This window comes from Dermacentor albipictus, chromosome 4 (assembly GCF_038994185.2).
Source record: "Dermacentor albipictus isolate Rhodes 1998 colony chromosome 4, USDA_Dalb.pri_finalv2, whole genome shotgun sequence".
In the NCBI taxonomy this organism is placed as follows: domain Eukaryota; kingdom Metazoa; phylum Arthropoda; class Arachnida; order Ixodida; family Ixodidae; genus Dermacentor; species Dermacentor albipictus.
In genome coordinates this window covers 58,628,669-58,645,109 of record NC_091824.1, presented here as the reverse complement: position 1 = coordinate 58,645,109, position 16,441 = coordinate 58,628,669, and the positions used below count along the sequence as shown (strand labels likewise).

At 44.9% G+C, this 16,441-nt stretch overlaps 1 protein-coding gene across 2 annotated transcripts in view; it reads left to right on the top strand.

The window, feature by feature from the left end:
* LOC139059110 (uncharacterized) overlaps positions 1-16,441 on the top strand; it is a 201,710-nt gene that overhangs the window by 167,978 nt on the left and 17,291 nt on the right. The window contains exon 8 of one of the 2 annotated variants that reach the window (XM_070537016.1): positions 8,417-8,777. The exons of the other annotated variant lie outside the window; for it this stretch is intronic. Coding sequence (XP_070393117.1) covers positions 8,417-8,429 — 13 coding nt within the window. The 3' untranslated portion in view covers positions 8,430-8,777. Of the gene's footprint in view, positions 1-8,416; positions 8,778-16,441 lie in introns of those variants that run through there. 2 annotated transcript variants of the gene reach the window in all.

The following is a 16,441-nucleotide window of genomic DNA, read 5'->3' as shown; positions in this document are numbered from 1 at the left end:
TACCCTCATAAGAACAGAGGCGACAGTGGGAACAGACGTGCACGAGAAGTAATGAGTGTCGTTAACGATGTCGTGGGAACGGCAATTTGTATTTGGTACCGCACAGGAAACTGTCCGTTCCATGTTCGCATACAGGAATGACAATTCATTTGGGACGAAAGATTGCTTGCCTAATTACTTCTTCGTTCTTCGGCGGAAAGAAACACTGGATTTGAAGTTCGTAGAATTGAAAGAGCATTTCCCCTCACCGCGAAGAAGAAAGCAAATGCCTCTTGATAGAGAGAAAAAGCTCAAGTTGATCTGTCTGGGAACTCCTGCATGCAGAAAGGCCTGTGTTTCCAAATAAATGGCACAAGGAGCATAGTAAAGTCGCACGTGTTAGTGTGGTATAGAATAGAATAATTGGAACCGTTCGCGCGACCAAGCATTTTGCAGCTACACAAATATGCTGTTGAAGAAATTTTATTTTGTCATGTATCTCGTCAATTGCCTTTAGCAGCTACAGGAATCAGTCCGTAAAGGTAAAGGAAAAACTGCACCTAATGATGCAGGCCATGTACAAATTTAGTGCTTGTAGGTTGTAGCACATATGATGGTAACATGGTAGGTGTATAAATATACCTACATAATAGCACGCGGTATCTGTCTGTTGCTCCAACACCAATAAGTCAAGATATGGCATATACGAAGTCTCACGGCAGAACATGAAATGTGTAGCGTGCATGTCCTGGAATAGCACAAGCAGTGCTACAGGTACAAGCACATGACGAGAATACGAAAATAATTTGCTAAGCGAAATGAAAACCGCATTCTGATAGCGAAACAATTCAGAAGTTGCATTGACCTTGAAAGTGCCGAATTAAAGGTGACGCAATGCGTTTGTTATTAAGTGCCTATTTACATCTGCTGCTATATTCTTCTTTCTGCTTGCCTTATAGTCACATTAATAATTTTTTTTAAGAAATAGTTTACTATTTACTACTATGCTTGCAACCTGCATACGACTTAAAGTTAACTAGATATTTTGCAGTTTAGAAATTTCTGCTGAAAGTCTGTCTGAAGGCGTCTTCAGCAGAGTCTCCGAGTCATTGAATAACGTTTACATTAAGCTTTTTGTTTTTGTATACAAAAGCAGTATCATTAAAATTCACTCCTCTGTAACCTGAAGGGCAAAGGAATGAACATGACATGGGTTGTATTAAAGAAATAAATAATAAAAAAATCACATAATTTTTCTTTGGGCATATCTTTTTGCCCCTGTGATACCAGGAATATTGTGTCAAGTGATACGCAGCAAAAGAGCGTAAGCCATTGTAGAGAGGCAACCTGTTGGAGAAACACAAGTGGTGTTCAATGAAAAGAAACGGGGTCGAGGTCACCAGAGGATTAGCTGTAGTAATGAGGTCATGCTCGATTGATATCAGGCAGGGGTAATTGCATATATCTAGATGATTCTATTATCCTGCAGTGGGCTTAAATGAAGATCACGATCACCGGTGCTGATTTGGTTGGGTTGTTGTGTCTCAAGGTGAACCAAGCAATGCAACACGAGGTAGCGTTGTCACCCTGCAGTTTCTTTCGTGCCATGCCTTTGATAGTTTTCTTTAGTTATTCACAGGTGGATGGTGACAAAATTCGCTCATTTATTTGTCACGAGTACGTGAAATCCTCTCGCCACAGAACACGAGGTCGTGACGTCTTCCATTACGCGGCCGACCGCAAGGGACTAGAATCTCCCTGTTTGCAGGGTCGCACTTCAACCTTCCGTGCATCGGGAAACACGGCCAACTGAAGGTACCACCGGCCTCGATGCAGACGGGAGATACGAGGTGCTTGCAAAAGGGATAAAAAAAGGGGGAAGAGGAGTTGAGTTCCCGGACCCTGAGTGGCAGCGCGGCCAGCTTGGCCCGGGCTTGTCTGATTTGCACAGGAGGGGATGATCCGTGCAGGATAAGCCCTATCTCTCTCGCGCGAGTGCCCGCGCTGTCCCGACGCCTTCCGGAGCTGCCGTGTCCTCGCGTGCCGTCCGGAAGATGTCCACCGTGGGGCGCCCCGGGTCTCTGCGCAGTCGGGCCTGCCCTCCGGTGATAAATAGGTGGCCCCGCTGATGACAGTGATCCCCAGGGCTGCCGCAGCAACCCCCGAGGCGCCCTTGCGCTTCGCCTTTTTGCTGCCCGTTCATGACTGCAGGGCGTATGTGCGTTTTGATGAATGACTATGGGTGGCGGTAGGCGCCTGTTTGGGAGATTTCGTTTGCGTGTGTGGCTGTGCGCTTTTGTCTGATCAGACTAATTACCGATGGCGAAATGTCATCTTGATGCCTCCTTTGATGTTTCGTTACGTTTTTTTGGCAATGCTTTACCGTGAAGGCAGTAGTGCGTGATCTTTTGCATTACCAAAGGGTTGCCGTTTCGTGACTCCATGTACTAGTTACCACAGGATAGGCTATTAACCGTGGGACCTGATACCTGACCTAACTGAGACCTGATACGTTCTCGAGGTAATAGTTATGACTCCTTAAGTGGAACGCGGAAGATTGTGGAAAAGGGGCTCGAGAAGACGTGAATGTTAGAAGCAAAAAGCAAAAATGCGACGTCATCAGTTTTGAAGTTCACACACGCATATATATAAACACATGTGCACGAAAATTTCTGGATAGTTCATAGAATACAAAGATTCCTGTAGAGGCACTAACTAGATCCGTCGTGAGTGCTAATATCGAAACACAGCACTCACGAACATGCACACAAAAACAAGAAAACATTCAAAGAATGGCATGTGCGATTAAAAAATTACAGCGTTTAGCGTAGACGAAAGGTATGCTAATCATATTCAGTAGATTTGAGATATTCCTGATCCCTTAGGGAACCTTATTGATGCGCATCCATAACTGTGTTGCAACTTTTCTGATAACCATACGCGCAAAGTTTTTCCCTGTAACATTGCTTATGTCATGTCGAAAGCAAATAAAGACTCCATAAGTGATTCAGTAAGAAACGATGAACTATTGAGATTATTTAGGATGTCCCTTGCCGGACGTACAAGAAAGTTGTATCCATCCATCCATCCCAAGCCATCGCTTCCCTAGTAGAACCTTCAGAGGTACTTGCTACATCTGAAAGAGATTCTCTGTAATCCTTGTATTTAGGGAGGCAATATATTTATAAGTGGCCCTTAGGAAAGCAATAAGACTCATATGTCAATGTGGATAGCACATTACAAATCATATGTCGTAATATCATAAGCCAACAAAGAATGACACCCACGACAGCACGGGTAAATTATCTGCAGTTTTTAATTGAATGAAATAATAACTAAATGGAAGTGAAGGTGGATGAAAAAAACCACTCGCACCAGGTGGGACACGAGCCCGCATCTTCGCATTACGCATGCGTTGCTCTTAACCAATTTAGCTACCATGGCACTGTCTTCCCATCCATTTTCTGGGTACCATTTAACTAGCCCTGGGAGTGTTAGCCAGCGCCACCTTCATGGCTTTGGCGGCGGATGCAGAACATCCTCTCCGCCATAGGCGTCACGTCTACGTGAACGTTTTGGGCGAAGGCAACTGGTAAGTAAACCCACATATGCTACCTGAAGGCATCAAACCTGCTGGATTCGAGACCCTCGCTATGTAATGAACGAGAAGAAAGGAAACAGAGGGGCCCGATTTTTATTATTGATTTTATAAGAAGCTAACAAAGAATGAAACCAAGGACAGCATAGGGACAATTTGTGTCAGTTCTTAAATGAATTATACACCTGAAGATATATACACACATATATATATATATATATATATATATATATATATATATATATATATATATATATACATGTTGTAGCTTTTAGGAGGAAGTCTTGCAAATGACGAGGCGCAAATATTAAAGATCATCTAATGCCATTTCGATTGGTCTTAACTACCTGTGAGCTTTTCATGCAGGACATCATGCAGGTTTGAATGCCATGGCATTTTCCACGAAATGGGCAGAGGCCGAGACCACGAACGGTATTCTCGCGCGATCAGTTTCGGGGTTACGAACATTTCCGCGACGTTTCTTGTGTCTCGCCACCAGATGCGTCGAAGATATAGCTTTGCCAACGCTGCGCGGAGATGGCGAGCTCGGCAGATATGCCAGGAACGCTGTTCTGAGTGATGCGAAGTCTCGCGAAAGTGATCGCATCCCTCGAAAGTGACCAGGCGAGAATGCCACGCCTTAACTCTTTAGATTGTGACACAGCAGACGCCGTCTCGAGTTTGGGCTCAGATCCCCACCAAATGCGCGACTGAGTAATGACCCCGCATGGACCGCCGCCTCAGGGAAATGTCGCATTAATTCAGTGCCCGCCGACAGGATGCGGGTGGATGCGTTCTTTCGATCAAACGTCTCGAACGGAGCGGAAACTGGCCCGACGGCGCAAGGCGTCATGTCCCTCGTCATGCATGCGCAAATATTTCGGTGTTGCAAAGAGGCGTAGTCCCCGTTTGGTCGCTCGCTTTCCGAGGAACAGGACCTTGTACTCGAAGCCCTGACGTCAACTTTCTCGAAGGCGTATTTCACTCTTTGTGGGACATTAGATATGCGCTAAAGGCCGTTGAACTTTCTCATCTATTTTGCCGCGATTATTAGTTGTGGACATACGGTGATAACGCCGACCCGAGGATAGAGCAAAGGCATGGAGAGTGCCTATCGCGTTGTCGTCTTTTCAAAAAGCATATATGCTTAGACTTTTTGTAGAGCCTGATTTCGAAGTCGTTCGGACGTCACTAGCTTCTCTTTCCGGCAAGCCTTCCATTAGGGAAACGGTTCTGGCTGCACCGCTGCGTTCGAGCTCGAGGGCTTGATCCCAGCCGCGGCCGCCGCATTCCTGTGGAGCCGGGATGAAAAAAACGCTCGTGTACCTAGAGTTAAGTGCTCGTTAAAGAACCCAACATGGTTCAAGTTAATCCAGAGTTCCGCACTACGGCGTTCCTCATAACCAGATCGTGGTTTTCGCAAGCAAAACCCCTGAACTGAAGTGAGTTAAGTTCTTCTGGCATACTTGTAATTCGTTGAGGCAAGCGGTGGTGTTGCACATTGTGTGTTTCCGTACACAAATTGCAGTAGTGACAGAGGCGGATGGCAGTAATGCGATAATTTTCGGAGGCTTATAAGTGGTCCAAACAAGCTTGTTATTAAATTTCAGATGCAGATGGCAAATAATTTGTGATTTAAAGACGTGTAAGCCATTGTGAAAGGTTCTGGATATTTCTGTTTAATATACCAATATGGTTCTCTTGTTTGGTGCTTTGTTTGTTTTACAATTTTGGCACTGTGGGCTTCTCAGTAGCCTAACTTACCATACTGTGGCAGTTAATAACCAATGGACCAATCATGGGGAATCACGAAAAATAAGGTGGATGTATTGTAACTTTTTTTTTGTTGTTAGACACACGTAACAAATTACAAAATTTCCTGGTGTACGTAGCGACTCCCTGCAGAATTGTAAGACATACGCACAATTACCTATGCAACTTTTGTTTCTTAGCGCTGACGTGAATCAGAGTTGAAAGAAACGGCGCAGAATGCGTGAGTATTGAATAGTATATTAGCTGATGTAATCAGTTTCACTTCGAGGCTGAATACGAGCACTTTCTCCTAGCACACCCAGCGGCCATACTCCTAGACTGCACATTAAAGCGATTCGCCATGTCTTCCAGCGTATAAGACAGACAAGGCATGCCAGCACCAATGCTATGATGATAAAAATCCACGTTACCGTTCCGAATTATAAGCCTCAGGCTGGCAATGGAAACGGTTGGAAATGCCCTCGTTGGAAATTTTTATGATGGGCATGCGGGCTTCATTCCTCGGGAACACAGTCGATAACGTTGTAACCCAGGAAAAATTACAGAGCCTAGGAAGAATTACAACACAGAATATAACGGCAACAGAAACTACTATAATGGGTGTTTCTGATCACGCCATACAACCTTTACAAGTACAACTTATGCGCTGAAACTAATGTCTAACAAATTTTCGCAATTGAATTTAAATAATTAGCCATTAATGCCACTTAATATATAGTCTTCTCAAGTGAGCACGTCTACTTACAATAAACTGTTGGTCTCATTCACCCAAGATGTACCACTGTTTCTTTAAGGTTTTGTTCAGGTCACCTGAAACACCTAGTACGTATATTTCGTGCCATTTCTGCAGGCTGGTACCTATAGCTGCAAATGACATCAACGTTACCACAAAGTATATGAACCAATATTTAAAATTGTAATTTTGGACCTTTATCGATTCCTTATTGTGCGTGTTATTCTCCACGTTGCAAGTGCTTCGTGGCTCCTAAGATACAAAATTTATGAAGTTTAAGGTTTGGCGCAAACTCGTCTGGTTGGGACTAAACATTGTGAAGCGTAGAAAAAACCCTTCATACCAAATTTATATAGCAAGGTTACAGTTATAGATGCAGCTGGGGAAAAATTAAACACCCAGCAGAAAAAACCGTAGGCGACCAGCCCTGTAGTCGGAGTCTGCGCAATATGTGGACATTCAAAAGGTTTGCTGAGATTTTGAAATCTTAGTTTCAAACTTCCGGGTTCAGATCTGCGTATCCTTCTAGCTCACGATGTACATGCGTACATCATGAGCTGGAAGGATAAGTGGATCTGAAGGCCTGAATTTATTATTCGTTACAGCGACATTAGAAAAAAAAACGGGAAATAAAGCTAGGGACAATACAGGGGCAAGTAAATGTTATGTTTAACTTAAATGACCAAATAGGGAGGAAAATCGATATAAAGTGGCCAAGAAGATAAGCTGCCACAGGTGGGGAAGTAAACGCACATCTCCTGCATTACGAATGCAGAAGTTTTAATTATTTGCATGCTGGTCCTTTATTTCATTGACAAGTTAAATAACTGGCTGTGCCAGCTAGAACATGCTGTGGTGATCGCGTTTCATTTTGGGCTGACTCTACTGGAAAACACCGTTTTAAAGCAGTGTAGGAGCCCCTTACAAAGTATTTCTCACCCTCGTGCAAGTTTCTGCGAATGGCAGCTCACAGTGACCCGCGTGCATGCGATGTCTACAGATTTCAGCTTATACTATATGTGCAAACACTGATGACACGATGAACAGCCTGCCCTGTATACGCAGTGTAGTTGAAAAAAAAAGAAAACTTGGTAAAAACAAAAACTTCTATCCCTGCTAGCAGTCTCAGCAATGTTTGCAAGGAAGCAGCGCTCTTCTTCCGAATGTGACCTTGTTCAGGAAAAGTCGTAAAAGCCCATATCCCTTTCAGGCGCTGTGTGTACACCTGTGCAACCTGTATAGCGAATCGAAAGCAGTAACACTGACTGCTGTTTAAAACATGTCGCATACACTTTGAAACACTCTTTATTAGACCCTTGGGACAAATTTGAATAATATGTGCAAAGCATTTTCTGAAAGGAGTTGGAATGTAGATGTCGGGCTCTCTGCTCTGGGCGTCAGTCTGTCGCCATGTGTCAGGTTCACTTCTCTTATTGATTCTGACAAGGTTTTGTTTACCTCAGCAGCATTATTTGAAGTGGCTGCATGGAAGCTTTAAAAGCATTCTGGGTATCATATGACTCAGTTCAATTCAATTCAATTTTATTTCCTTTGGTAGAAGGAGGCAAGGGAAAAAGCTGTGAACTTAGCTTGACGGAGCTCCTGCCCCCTGTGGCAGTTCAGCAGGAGCAGAAGTACAGTGATTGTATGCAGTACATAAATACAGAACAGAGATGGTGACACGAATGAATAAATAACTATTAAAAAAACATGCCACTTATGACGTTACTTTTCCAAAATTTCTAGGTCCAAGTTTAGCAGTTTATTTTAAGACTATATCAACGCATAAACATGTTGTCAAGTCTGATTTTTTTTTTTCGCAGATACTTCAGGCATGGAGTCCACATTTTGTAAATTTGAGAACACTCACTGAGGAATCGTAAATCCTTAATCTATTTTAATGCAGCATACTCGTGAATAATTAAGAATGTGCAACACGTGCCACGAAACTAAATTTTATATGGGCAGAATGAATTGGCATTTGTAGGGAATAAGCTCTCACAGCAGAAAAGCGCAGAGCAGGGCATAGGTTTCCGAGTGTGTCATACGCACATTGCCGGAACGATCGCGGCAGGCTACATATTGTTGGAAAGTACTGTGAAAACTAGGCACATACGGAATAAGTGACTGGCCCCGATTTTTGCTAGGAGAGACGCATTCCTGTACAGCTTCCTCCCCGAAATTGTAGCAGGGTTACCTTACCTGCAAGCGTATTTCACGGAAATAATCTTGCACGTGAGTTACGGGGTTATTTTAGGCACTGCTTATTTTATTATTTTGATTTGATCTTGTCATATTTGTATTTATGCTTTGGCTGCTTTTTCTTTTTACAGATTACCCATGTGACACCTTCCTGCTTGGACTCCAGATTGGTGGGCAGTTATCGTTAATAAAATGGAATAGTAAATAACGAATAATAGCAAACATTTCAGGCTAAATTGCCGAGAGACCTACTAGAAACACTCTGTTATACGGTAAAGGAAGCCACGCAAATCACTTAAGGCATATTCCATTGGTCACCTAGGAACTCTCTGACAGTTCATGCGAATGCCACCGAAGAGCGCTTTGTATGTAGATTATTATAATTAGCAAGACTAGCAGCGATAATCTGGCTTCACTAAAGGAAACCAGCGCTGGCCAAGAGACGCTACGGCGATTTGATTGTCCTACTAAAATATGCTGAGGCAGTCGCATAGGGACGCCAAAGAAATGGTACTATATCTTCAACGATGACAGACTGCATCTATATCAGCAACTGATAAATCCCGGCACGACTGCTTAAGTTCTAGCTGTTAGTAGCGACGGGCATTCTGAAAAGCGTATTCGCTCATACATTCAAGCACGCCAGCGCCGCGTCAAGCCAGACGTTGGACACGTGTGCCTCAAGATGAGTGGTGAATTGACTTACGCGAAATAAAAGCATGTCCTAGTAAAATCCGCTCAATAGACTGCGTATTACGGCGCTGCTGTTGTCAAGCGAACTTTTAGCATCGGTTTTCAATTGTTATTGGAACATACTTAAGGCCGAGTTTCTCTATCACAAGGCCTTCGTTTAGCTCTCCGACATGACGTATAGCGACCACTCGAATATGCAATTAGATAGTTTGTCCCCGATATACTCTGCATGCGAACGAGAACATCGCTGTTCCAAACAATCGTGAAGGTGCGTTCATTTGAAAGGCTCTGTTACCGTTCAAAGTTGGTGTGGCTTGCTGAACATTCGTCCTTCAACGGCGTGAGAACGGACGCCACATAGAAAACACGACATATAAAACGTGCCACTACCAACTATTTAATGAAAAGTAGGCGTCACAACAGTAAACAGCATTCACGGTTCTGACGTCTCCCTTTCATTAAGGATTTGGTAGTGGCCGCTGCTCTGACGCCGCCGTTCAATTAAACAGTTGGTTAGGGGTACTTGTGCATGCCCTGTTAGCTATCCACTGTTCTAACCCCTGCCTTTTAGCCAACAGTCAGTTGGGGGTGCTTGTGTGTGTCGTGTTCTCCGTGTTGTGTCTATTCTCTCGCCGTTACAAAGAGCGCGTTTATTTGTGCTTTTTACATGTTTGGTTCTTAATAATTCTTTACAATGGTGCTAGCTCAGTCGTCGGCATAGATTCACAGGAAAGGAAGCAGCTATGTTACGCCGCAGCTAGGGTCGTAGCGCCATGTTCGCGTGGGAAAAGAAGCCCGCGTTTTTTCGGAAGAGGAGAAGGAGGGCGCGTGCTGGAAGCGCACCGTCATTCGGCCGCGCCGGCAGCCTTCCATCATCGTTGGCAACAACGTGACTGGACAGGTCGGCGCCGCGCCCAGCGGTTAATACCTACTCCGTCATACCTGTCCCCGGCACGGCGCACAGGCGTAGCCAATCCCTTCAGACAGCTTAGCCGTAAACATATGTTTACGAATCAACTGCCGGCTGGCCGTGCCTGAGGTTGCCACACAAACCGGCTCCCCGTTGCGTGTTCCGCTCCGAGGCACGTCGCTTGCGGAGTTCTTGCGCCTGTTTCCTTCTCGCCGTTGGTCTTTGTCTGGCACTGGCTGTGGACATCTATAGGCCGTCGTCGCAGCGAGAGTGTGAACTACGAAAGCAACTTGCAAAAGCTAACAGCTGGTCAGATGAGTAGTACTTACGACGCCTTAGACATATTCGTAAGAGCAGATGGCAACTACAGTGATGTCTGATCTATTATTAGCAAAAGATTAGGAAGTCTATGAATTTATTTGAGTCTTTAAAGCACTGAGCGAATTTATCATTGCCCAAATTCACTTCGCTTGCAAAAGTGTGGCCGACGATTGGTCATTGGCCGGTTTGTCATGCTGATTTAAACGTGCTTCTTCGTAATTTTCTTACGCGGTCTTATCACGGTTTTATTTCGGCTATCTGGGCTGCTATCTTGTACGCGTTCGAAAAGCCGACGCTCGATTTCGGCTCGCGCGATTGTCCAGGCTACGCCGATATCGCGGCCTAGGCCAATCTAGTCCTATCGCGTGAGGCGAAATCGAACGTCGGCTTTTCGAACGTGTACTAGATAGCGGCCCAGATAGCTGAAATAAAACCGTGATAAGACCGCGTAAGAAAATTACGAAGAAGCAAGTTTAAATCAGCATGACAATTGAATTGATTGTTCGATTACACTGGGCAGTATTACTTCCTTCTGATGTTATAGTTATCGATTCTCGTACCGTAAAGGCTCTGTTAAGACAGTGACCGGTCATTGAAGCCAAGTGGCATGATCAAGAGCGACTGTCTCTGCACAATATACGCTGAACAAAAGCTATACAAATGGCTGACAGTTTTGTTGCACGCGATCAAAGTTGACGACACAGTGCTGTCTGTCATTACGATCCTTTAGACGAACCATCTTGCCTTCCTTTTTCAAATAGAGCTTAATTGCAGATTTAAGTGCTCCTTGGCGATCTCAGAATCAATTCAAACAGAATTTGATGGAATTCACAGAAAAATGCCAGTTTCAGTTGGTTGCAGACTTGTATAGTAAGGGAGTAAGATTGTCTCCTTTTTTTTACGAAGATCAACAAAGTGAATCAAGAAGGAAAACCTATGCCCGATGCTGAGAACTATGCAGCTCAACAATCAACTGAGATGTCGCCTGTTGGTCTGGAGTGGACAAAATTAATATATTGTGCCATTCTTTTCGTGAATGATTTTTGCAAAAGACGTTCAGCTAAATTGTCACTTTCATAAAAATGTGTAAATTTAAAATTAATGTGCTGACGTCCTCTTTCAGCGCTCTCTCAGGTACCGCTTACAGAATCACGATCTCCTGCTTTGTGGCTAAGTTGCATATCGAGGCGTCGATGCTTCCTCGCGGACCATGTCATTGAGAAAGAGATTCGAACGTGCTAGCTAATGCGCATCTCGGACTCAGGCCATCAGAGCACACTGGATGTGCGACAAATTATTAATTAAAAAGCAGCTAAACTTTATTTCGAAACTAAGCCCGATCCAATGTACTGATTTTTTACACTGGCTTGCAGCTTCGTCAGAGTACTGCGATACGACAATTCTGAGGTGCTTATTACTCAATCCGTTGATCGACAAGCAGCATTCGCATGTTCATTCACAATAATTTCACACCATGGCTTATTGATAGCAAGTTATGAACCGGAACAAAGTCTCATTTCTCAGTTACGTGGTTCTTAGTTGCGTAAATTTCGTACCAAATCTAATCATTCCCTCTTCAAGGAGCTGGATAGACACTGTAGTGCTTCCGCTGAATTGAACTGGATGGATATTCATCGTTGAATATCATCACCGATACTGGGAAGCGTGCCTGATGATCTGCCTTTTCGTCGACGTTGTAGTAGAGAATTTGTTTTTGCAAAGTTTGAGGAAGGATATGACTGTGACTGCTGTCAGAAACATAGTTAGATCAATATTAGGAATGTGACTAATTCAACTATGTAAATATACATACGTCTTCTGCAATCCTCTGGAAAACACAGTTAGCAATTTGAAAACTAGCAAGAAATTAGCTCGTTCTTTCGAGGTATGTCTTCAGCACTAAATATACGTTAATCAGTGATAACCAACTGTTCCAGCGCTTCATTAGGACTGGGCATTGTACCCATAATAGTGTTGAAGTGATAGCCAATGAAAGGCTTCCGGTACAATAAACACTGGATATAGGTCGATTGTGTGATGCCGAAAGAAGTCTGTTGTCAATTATGCGTAATACACCACGAGAGACAATGGACGAGGTTATTTTTTTATTTTACACATAATGCTAATCATTATAGGAATTATTGAAGCAAGCGCACAAACATCGCAAACACATCAAAGAAAAACGAGCAATTAACGAATGAATATATATGACATACAATATTATTTGGACTCAATGTGAAATGAAAAGCATATGGTAAACACATTAGTAAGAATATATTAAACAGTAATACAGTACACATTGAACAAGGTATGCAAAATGTTGCGCGACAAGAGACTTGCCGATCATCGCCTGGAGGCACACGTAAGTGGTTTTCAAGTAACGAATTATCTAAATTGTTACAACTAGTTTTTCATGCAGACAAACTGTTTCACTTTCCAATGGAATGTTGAATGAACAAGTAATTAAACATTCAGATTTGAAACGGCACTCCTCTAATGTTTGCGGACTTGTGGTAAGATTGTCTCGTTCAAGAGTTATATATAGGTGTGTACGCTGGAACTATTATTGCTAAAGTTGTTAAAAAAATACGGATACATCCTTTGTGCCACCCAAATATAGCACCGTAACGCATGCATGAGGTTTCAGATCTGCAAATTCTGAAAAAAAAATAAGGTAAGCTTTATTTGTTAGTCACGTTGTAATAACGGTCAAGGACACTGCGCCGAGAGAAAACGTTTAACAATTGTTAGCTAGTGAGAAGCGGTCACCGGAGAAAGATAGACAAGTACGCGTTTCTTTGGATACCTTCTATTTTGTTGATTAATAAATTTGTAGCCGGGGCACAAACGACCTTTGCGTACTCAAGCACGGGTATAACGAAGCTGTTGTTGGCTAGGAGCTTTATTTTAGTATGTGCTGATTGGAAGTGCCTTTGAAGACAGAGCACTGTCTTGAAGACGAATGACGTGACATGATTTACCTGTGCCTTCCATCTGAGGTCATGTATCAGTAAGCCAATCTACTTGTGCTCGTTGATTAGCTTTAATTGACGAGAGTTCATAAGAATAATACAAGCACAGGTTAATAACGCTCATTAATTCAGTGATAACAAGGGCCACCATTAAGACAAGGAGAGCTAGAGGTACGGACGCACTTCCTATAAAGCAAGATGGAAAGTTCACAGAATTGGTTGGGGAGGAAGACGAAGTGCTTCTCTTGCGGAACACATCTCGCCCGTCTCTGTGTTTTTCTGGACTTCTTACTGCACCTGTGGGGTCTACTGCCCCCTCCATCGCGGTGATGGATGTACAACACCCCGAGGATCCTCCCGGTTCCCGTTCACCCGCGGACATCGGTTCGAGGAAGCGAGGAAGTACGTCAAGTGGTAGCGAGGACACAGAGCTGTACTGCGCATCAGGTGACGAGTCCTCGGAGGACAGCTTTCGACTTGTTCAGTACCGCAAGGCCAAACGAAGAATTATCAACTCATCTTCGGCGTCCAGCTCGAACACTGTGAAAACAGCTCCTCAGCGATGGCCTCACTCCATCCTGTTTGTGCCACAGAACGCTACCGACAACCTGCGCGTCCTCAACAGGCAAGCACTCTCCGTGTATCTAGAGAACACCGTGCCAAATGAGATCAAGGATGTCAGGATAAATACTAGACGAAACATCCTGGCAATCGATGTGATGAACCCGAGTGCACTGACCATACTACAACATGTAACGCAGCTGGGAAACATCAAGGTCCGATCCATCGTGCCAACGAATGGTGCCACAATAACTGGAGTCATCTATGACATTGACAATGAAATATCTAATGCAGACCTCCCAATTCTCATAAAACCAGCAAGCGAACACAACGTGATTGTGCATGTTGGTCGCCTCGGCAACACACGTTGTGTGAAGATAACCTTCAAAGGCGACTGCCTTCCACCCTACGTGAAGGTCGGCCACTTTCGCCACCAGGTTCGACCATTTATTCCAAGACCAATGCAATGCTTCAATTGTCAGAAGATTGGACATGTGAAGGGTGTTTGCAGAAATTCGGCCGTGTGCCCTCGATGTGCCGAACCCCACTCAGAAGACAACTGCAGCGCAACCACGTTCAAGTGTCCTAACTGCCAAGGTGATCACTGCGCCTCTTCCAAAGACTGTCCCCAGATCAAGAAAGAGTTCACCATTCTTAAGCAAATGGTGAGAGATAACTCTACCCACAAAGAGGCCGCTGTGAAAGTACGGCGAAGACGACGTCACCGACAACGGTCTTCACGGCGGAAAACCTCAAGCTTTCAGGAAAAGTCCCCTCGTCAAGCATCATCATCAGCGGACGTTTCCAGCACTCCGATCACCAATGTTGGAAGGGAGCAAACTGCCAGATCTCTCTCCACAAAGGAATGGCCGCCACTTCCGCGTACACGACCGCCAGAAGAGCCGCAGAAGAAGCCGCCCCCAGTACAGCAAGGTGCTGTATCCGAGGAGTCGCGGAAAACAGATGAGCAAGTGATAGCACTTATTAGGCCTTTAATGAATGCCATTCGCGTGCTGCTAAGCAACATGCACACACCGTCTGCCAGAAGTGCGCTTCAAGTACTGGACGCTCTGAGTCCGGTGCTTGCAACCCTTGAGTAGATCATGGCTCCACAGCCACGGTCTTTTAGGGAAGAGGTCCGACAAGCAGCTATTTTTCAGTGGAATGCCCGCGGACTCAGAGCGCGCCTTTCGGATTTCCGTCGCTTCGTGTTCGCCAATATGTTTCCCATTATCGTCATTTGCGAGCCGAACTTATCGACCAAAATCAGGCTTTCTGGATATGAATCATTTATGTCGTCAGCTGTTTATGAAAACAGTAAGGTTTTGGTGTTCATTCGCGGTGACCTCACCTACACTCATCAGCCTGTACCACCTAATGACAGCAATCAATATATATGCCTAAACGTAAGGAAAAAGAATCTGGCCTTCACTTTTATAGGCGCCTACCTATCTCCGTCAAGTCGATTTGATTACAACAGACTACGAGACATCCTTTCCTCAACTTCCAATCCCTGGGTCATCACTGGAGATTTCAACGCCCATCATACACTCTGGGGAAGTCCGATCATCAACGACGCCAATCCATCTTTCGACTTGGAAGAGGCAATCAAGAGCGTGGTGCAAGACACTATGCGTACTCTAACATGCTCCTCGAAACTTAATGATTATGACGTGGAACTAGAACGACTTCGAGCAATCCGACGACGTGCTGAACGAAGATACCGACGTACGAAAACAATGGACGATCTACGGACCGCCAGGCGCACGCAAAAGAAGATACAGCGCCGGTTAGACAAGCTCGAATCGCAACGGTGGGCTGCCTTCTGTGAGTCGCTAGATCCACGCAAGCCTTTATCGCAACTATGGAGAACGGTGCGCGGACTGCGGACACTTCCCGTACAGCGATTCCCATTCAAGGCACTTGCCCTCTCTCAAAAGAGATCGGAGATTGACGTGGCAGAGGATTTCTGCGCCAGATTATCCGGCCAACTCACAGCTACCAACATTCCATCGCCTTCGAGCAGCTGTCCGCCACCACGTGATCACCGGTTGGATCTACCATTCTCGATCCACGAACTTAAGGCAGCATTAGCTTTGTGTAGCCGCACATCAGCGCCAGGACCTGACGGAATTTCCTACCGAGCTTTGTGTCACCTGGGGGAGCGAGCGAGAGAGGTTCTTCTTGAGGTGTACAATGAATCTTGGAGAAATGGCACGCTACCAACAACCTGGAAGACAAGTCGCCTTGTTCCACTGCTGAAGCCTGGCAAGTCGCCGTTGGAGCTCTCCTCATATCGCCCGATCGCTTTGGCGAGCTGTGTGGGCAAATTAATGGAGAGGATGATCCTAGGACGCCTGGAGTGGTACTTGGAGTACCACAACACCTACCCAGATGCCATGGCGGGCTTCCGACGCGGTCGATCATCGATCGATAACGTCGTCGACCTGGTCACCTACATTCAACATGAGAAACGCCGTAAGCGTCTCTGCGCATCCTTATTCCTCGACGTTAAAGGGGCGTATGACAACGTTACGCATGAAGCCATCCTCTCTGCTCTCGCAGAGGTAGGAGTGGGTGGTCGGATGTTTCAATGGATACGGAGCTATCTATCCATGCGATCCTTTTTTGTAAGCAGCGAGGAAGGCCATACTTCTCTACATTATAGCTACCGCGGCGTCCCCCAGGGCGGTGTACTT